General features: G+C 37.8%; 1 protein-coding gene across 1 annotated transcript in view; it reads right to left on the reverse strand.

Moving 5' to 3' along the window:
- Positions 1-5,759, reverse strand: part of LOC128636530 (zinc finger protein 665-like) — a 60,676-nt gene extending 54,917 nt beyond the window's left edge. The window contains exons 1-3 of the mRNA XM_053689528.1: positions 5,699-5,759; positions 3,741-4,844; positions 807-884 (exon numbers count right to left, since the gene is read on the reverse strand). Coding sequence (XP_053545503.1) covers positions 807-884; positions 3,741-4,844; positions 5,699-5,759 — 1,243 coding nt within the window. The remainder of the gene's footprint in view (positions 1-806; positions 885-3,740; positions 4,845-5,698) is intronic.
- Positions 5,760-6,000: the final 241 nt, after the last annotated feature.

Below are 6,000 nucleotides of genomic sequence, written 5' to 3' on the forward strand. Positions count from 1 at the left end.
GCCAGTTAACTGAGAGTTTACTGTATATAATATATATATATATATCACAGGACTGCATATAAAACATATACATACAATTTCTACTGTGGAGGCTGTAATTTAAATATAGCGAATCTAAACTATTAATTTTTAATTTTACATAAGCCCTTAGCTGCCAGTCCGCCGCACATCGATAAATGCAGACAGCATACGCTGTCGGGATTTATCGTTGCACAAGCATTTCTAGTAAAATCCTTGTGCAATGCCGCCCCCTGCATATTCGCGGTCAATTGGTCACTAGCAGGGGGTGTCAATCAACCTGATCGTATCCAATGGTGCTAATTTGTGTCCGACGCCTCAGAGGTGGCAGACGAATTAAGGAGCAGCGGTCTTACGACAGCTGCTTCTTAACTTCCGCTTCAGGTGGACCTGAAGCGGAGTGGGTCGGAAGCAGCATCCACTACTTCATAAATCGACCTCTAAGTCTGAACTTCACATGAGTAGTAGATTTTGTTCTGACAAATTTGAGTTATGTCTATTTCCACTCCCCCTGTATCATGTGACAGCCATCAGCCAATCAAAAATGCATATGCAAATGTTCTGTGAATTCCTGCACATGCTCAGTAGGAGCTGGTGACTCAAAAAGTGTAAATATGAAAAGGCAGATTTTGTTAATTGAACTATATTGGAAACGTGTTTAAAATTCCTGCTCTATATATAAATCATGAACGTTTAATTTTGACTTGAGTGTCCCTTTTTTAATAATAATAAAAACTCCCTACTTAGCCCCACCGAGCAGTTTTTGATTTTTATATAAATTTATTTACCTTCAACAAATCTCTCAACTGAATCATCCACTATGTAAGACAAATCTTCTGACTTTTCTTCTCTAATTTGACAATTGTCTGTAGAAAAAAATATACACAGTGAGTAAAAGTATGTACTTACTTTTTAGTGATCACAGAAGGAATAATTTCAATGGACAGTACAGTTACAATTAAACTTTCAAGATTCAGAAACAGCATGTGATTTAAAACAACTTTCCAATTTACTTCAATTATCAAATTGGCTTTGTTATCTTAATATCCTTTGTTGAAGAATAAAGCTAGGTAGGTTTATAGGAGTGTGCACATGACTTTAGCAATCTGTGGCATCAGTGTTTGTATCTATGTATATCATTGCTATAAACTGCTTCCAGCTGCCTAGAAGCTCACCTAAGATTATTTTTTAACAAAGGATACCAAAAGAAATATGCAAAATTGATAAAAAAAAGTAAATTGGAAAGTTGTTTAACTTTCTAGCTAATAAATTTAAATTTAATTTTGACTTTATTGTCCCTTTACGATTAGACTAGAAATTAAAAAGAAAGCACAACAATCTTAAACTTTGACTTTTCAATTTACTTCTATGTACTTTGTTCTTTGGTATCCTTTGTTGAGAAGCATACATGAGTAGGCTCAGGATCAGCAGGGCACTATTGCGAGCTAGCTGGTGATTGGTGGCTAAGCACATATGCCTCTTGTCATTGGCTGACCAGATGTTTTCAGCTAGCTCCTAGAAGTGCATTGCTGTTCTGCAGCTGAATCTAGCAGGGGTTAGATTTGCAAGCTAAAGTCCAATATTAAAATGCTCTTACAGATATATATATAAAAGAGTGTTGCTAATAATGGAATGGCTTAGAAAACAAAGTCGAGAATCATTCAAATTGTATATAAGATTCTCACAGGACAAATCTTAAAGGGTCTAGTCCAAAATAAACTTTCATGATTCAAATAGGGCATGTAATTTTAAACAACTTTCAAATTTACTTTTACAACCAATTTTGCTTTGTTCTCTTGGTATTCTTAGTTGAAAGCTAAACCTAGGTAGGCTCATATGCTAATTTCTAAGCCCTTGAAGGCCGCCTCTAATTTGAATGCATTTTGACAGTTTTTCACCACTAGAGGGCGTTAGTTCATGTGCGTCATATAGATAGGATGACCATATTGCCGCTTTAAAAAGGTACACATATGACAAATACATATGTCAGGGCTGTTAAAAGAAATGTTTTGTATAAGAACCCTGACATATGTGTTTTTCATGTGTCCCTTTTTAAAGCGGCAATATGGTCAGCCTACATATAGATAACATTGAGCTCACGCACTGATTGGCTAAAATGCAAGTCTGTCAAAAGAACTAAAATAAGGAGGCAGTCTGCAGAGGCTTAGATACAAGGTAATCACAGAGGTAAAAAAGTGTATTAATATAACAATGTTGGTTATGCAAAACTGGGGAATGGGTAATAAAGGGATTATCTATCTTTTTAAACAACAACAATTCTGGTGTTGCTGTCCCTTAAATGTAAAGAGGGACCATATTCTGGTAATACTCTTCTCAAACAATTTATTTTGTGTATTCTCCTGTGCTAAACAAGTTTTTTTTTTTATATTCTGCAACAGTGTCATTTTGTGTTTTTTAGAATACTGGATTTATCTCTGAATCTGCAGATGATGCTGGGATGTTGCCGTACACTGATTTCACAATTGCCCATAAGTGTTACTTGGTCCTACATATATATTCTAACTCAATCTCCAGGCCCCTAAACTGACCAAGAATGTCATTGCTCTGTGTGTGATTATCAATACTTGTTGAAAAGGTGTGTGAGTTCCTGCTGCCTCTTGACCAAAAGTCATATCACAACTCTGCCTATGTATAAATACCTGTGTATGACACTGCTTGCTACAGCTTGATTATTAATAACTGCTTTACACTTAATTACTGCCAGAATACCTTTGTATGACTCTGGTTGCTTTCGTGGATATTGTGAATTTCTATATTTTAATGTCTTTCTGCTTAAAGGGATTTTTTCTTTACATAAATGTTTTGTAGATGATACATTTATATAGCCCATACAGGGTTTTTTTTAAAAAAAAGTATAGTTTTGCTTATTTTTAAATAACATTGCTCTGATTTCCAGACTCCTAACCAAGCCCCAAAGTTTTAGAAGCATACTGATGTATACCTACTCCAGCTTGCTCCTGTTTGTGTAAATAGTCTTTCCATATGTAAAGGAAGGGGGAGGGGGGAGTGTCTGCTATTTCCCACTTGCAGTGGGTGTTCCAGCTACATTTTTAACAGAGCTAAACTGGGAGCTTCTAAGTAACTTTTTAAACGGTTTTATACTGGATTTTTAGATCAGTATCATGCATATTATTTTTAGATCAGTATGTGCATATTATTCTTTATAGTAGTGTCTATTACATGCAGTTATATGAAAATTGGTGTATACTGTCCCTTTAAATACTTGTGTTTTTCCCTATCTTGCTTGCTGATCTGTGCTAATAGCAATCTACAACAGTTTGCTCCAGCCATATAGTACATCTTGTTCCAGTTATTAGTTTGCCCCTTTCTGCACTGAGCTTATATTATCTGATTGTGTGCATTGCAGTCACTCTAGTTCCAGTTTCCCTGTTTGCCACATACAGGATTGTTCATATATAACCAGATCGCTCAAGACATATCATACTTCATGTTCCAGCTACCCTATTTGCATTTTACTGGACTAAGTGTGTATAATCTGATTGGTGCTTCACCTCCATAATCATACTATAGCCAGCTAGTATCCAGTCTCTAGCTGATGTGTCTAACATTGCCTGCTGGATTCACTGCTATAGGTAATTTTCATTTTATGTTTTGGTCTAGCCTCTTTCCTTACTTTAACCAGTGAGACAATACCAAGATTATACAAATGCATTGCTGAAATTTTACAAATAGCTTCTCACCTGTATTGCTTTTCTCTTGAGTTATGGTATTCTCATTAATTGTGTAGTCCTTTCCACACTCACTGGCAGCATAGCTTGAATCTCCCATATGTAACCTCATATGTTTAACAAGTTCTGAACTCTGACAAAATTCTTTCCCACATTCAGAGCAGATATAGGGCTTCTCTGCAGTATGTTTATTCATGTGCAGCTCAAGACGGGAATCAGTACTAAATCTTTTACTACATATGTTGCACTCAAATGGTCGCAAATGAGCATGTTTTTTCTTGTGAGTGTATAGAGATGAACGGTTTTTATAACATTTTCCACATTCCTTGCAAAGAAAGGGCTTCTCTGAGGAATACATCCATTTGTGGTCTAAGTGTTGGTCTTCATGTCCAGAATCACATGGTCGGATATCGTGATGTATCTTTTTATGAACGTATAGCGATGAGCGGTTTTTATAACATTTACCACATTCTTTGCAAACAAAAGACTTCTCTGGGGAGTGCATCATTTTTTGCCCTATGTGAGAACCAGCTAATGGACGATCTCCTGTGTGAATCAACCTGTGTCTAGCAAGACCTAAGCGGCAAATTAACGATTTACCACATATGGAACAAATAAATCCTCCAGTCTGGCTTTTCTGGTGAAAAAGCATAGCTGAACGACTAGTAAAACCTTTTCCACAATCACCACACACAAAGGGTTTCTCTCCAGTGTGAGATCTTATATGTACAATAAGATGAAAGTTGCATGAGAACGCTTTTCCGCACATAGCACATATAAATGGTTTCTCTCCTCTGTGGTTCCTCAAGTGATTATTAAAATGTCTCTTGTTATCAAAGCCTTTTCCACATTCGCTACATATATGTTCCTTATTTTCTTGTAAAATATTTTTATCATTGTTATTCATAATTTTGTGACTATCCAATACACATTGTTGAGTTTCTGATTGATTTAGGTCTTGTATTTCAGTTGTCAAAATATTGTGTCCTTCACATTCAGGCTGATTAACGGTACTGCTCCTCATGGGATCTTCTCCACTTTCAAATAAACTATGCTTTGAGGGGAGAGCTACATGCTTTGCTTTAGGTTTTTCCTCATCTCTGATCACAAATGGTCCTAGAGAAGAAGAAAAACAAATGTATATATTCATAAATTCTGTGTTTAGTTACATATTAAATTATAATTAGGGTGTATTTATTTCAATATGTAAAGAATGCTTTATTAAATTAGAAGAAGATTATATTGAATGAGCTCTCTGATAACCATACAGAATGGAACCATTAAAGTAAGTTCTGTGTTATATAACACACTCACATAAATAACTTTAGGTTCTAATAAATAATGTTTCAAGGGACACAAAAGTCAATATTAAAGGCATAGAAAGGTCAAAAATTAAATGTGCAGGGGGCATGTCGGGGTGGCGGCCATGCTTGGTTGCTTTTTCTAGAGCTCTTAACAAGACTTCCACTAACCAGCTGATTTTAGCAATATTTCTGCAGTCTAGGGTAGAACACACTTGACCACTCAACAGGGGAAGGTACCCTGAAGAGATTGATACCAGAATTGTAAGAGTTTTTGTTTGATAAGCCTAACCCCGGACCATCATAATCTAAGGTGGTGGCCTAGTGCCGCAAATGGAGCATTCCCCCCGTGAGAACCGAGTTCCTTAGCCCCTACTAGTTCGATAGCTACAGCGGACGAACGATCACTCAGCATTGGGAAGACAAGGGAGACTATACGTGCTATGTTACTGAAGCTAGAATCTAAACTTGACGAATGCATGTTGGACCTCATTCATATTGCGCAGAGTATAGGCCAGAGCACGCAGATGGTCCCTGGGCCTGCCCTAGAAGCACACGCATCGCAGCTACAAAGACCTATACAACTGAACCCAGGGCTCACTTTTACGGAAACATCAACAGCTGGGGTGGATTCGGATGCATTAAAGAATTCTTCACATTGATGCATACCATATGCCGGTGCTTTCAGAAACCGGGACTGCAGACTCTCGGAACCCAAGCTGATCCTCATTGCGGAGACAAGTGCACATTTCCCATCTCGTTTCCTAAGTCGGGGGGGGGGGGGAGCAGCCGGCTCCCGCGACCGGGTGCTGAGATCACCTGAATCAAGCAGAACCCACGAGGAGAAGGGGGATCTACAGCGGAGGAGCTAGCTTAGCTTCATTGCTACACTACAGGAGTGGAGGGTCCAGTCTGAGGTCAAGGGAGCTACGCTTGATGGCTTAGTAGTAGTGACATTCCCGAGAAAAGGC

This window comes from Bombina bombina, chromosome 7 (assembly GCF_027579735.1).
Source record: "Bombina bombina isolate aBomBom1 chromosome 7, aBomBom1.pri, whole genome shotgun sequence".
Taxonomy (NCBI): domain Eukaryota; kingdom Metazoa; phylum Chordata; class Amphibia; order Anura; family Bombinatoridae; genus Bombina; species Bombina bombina.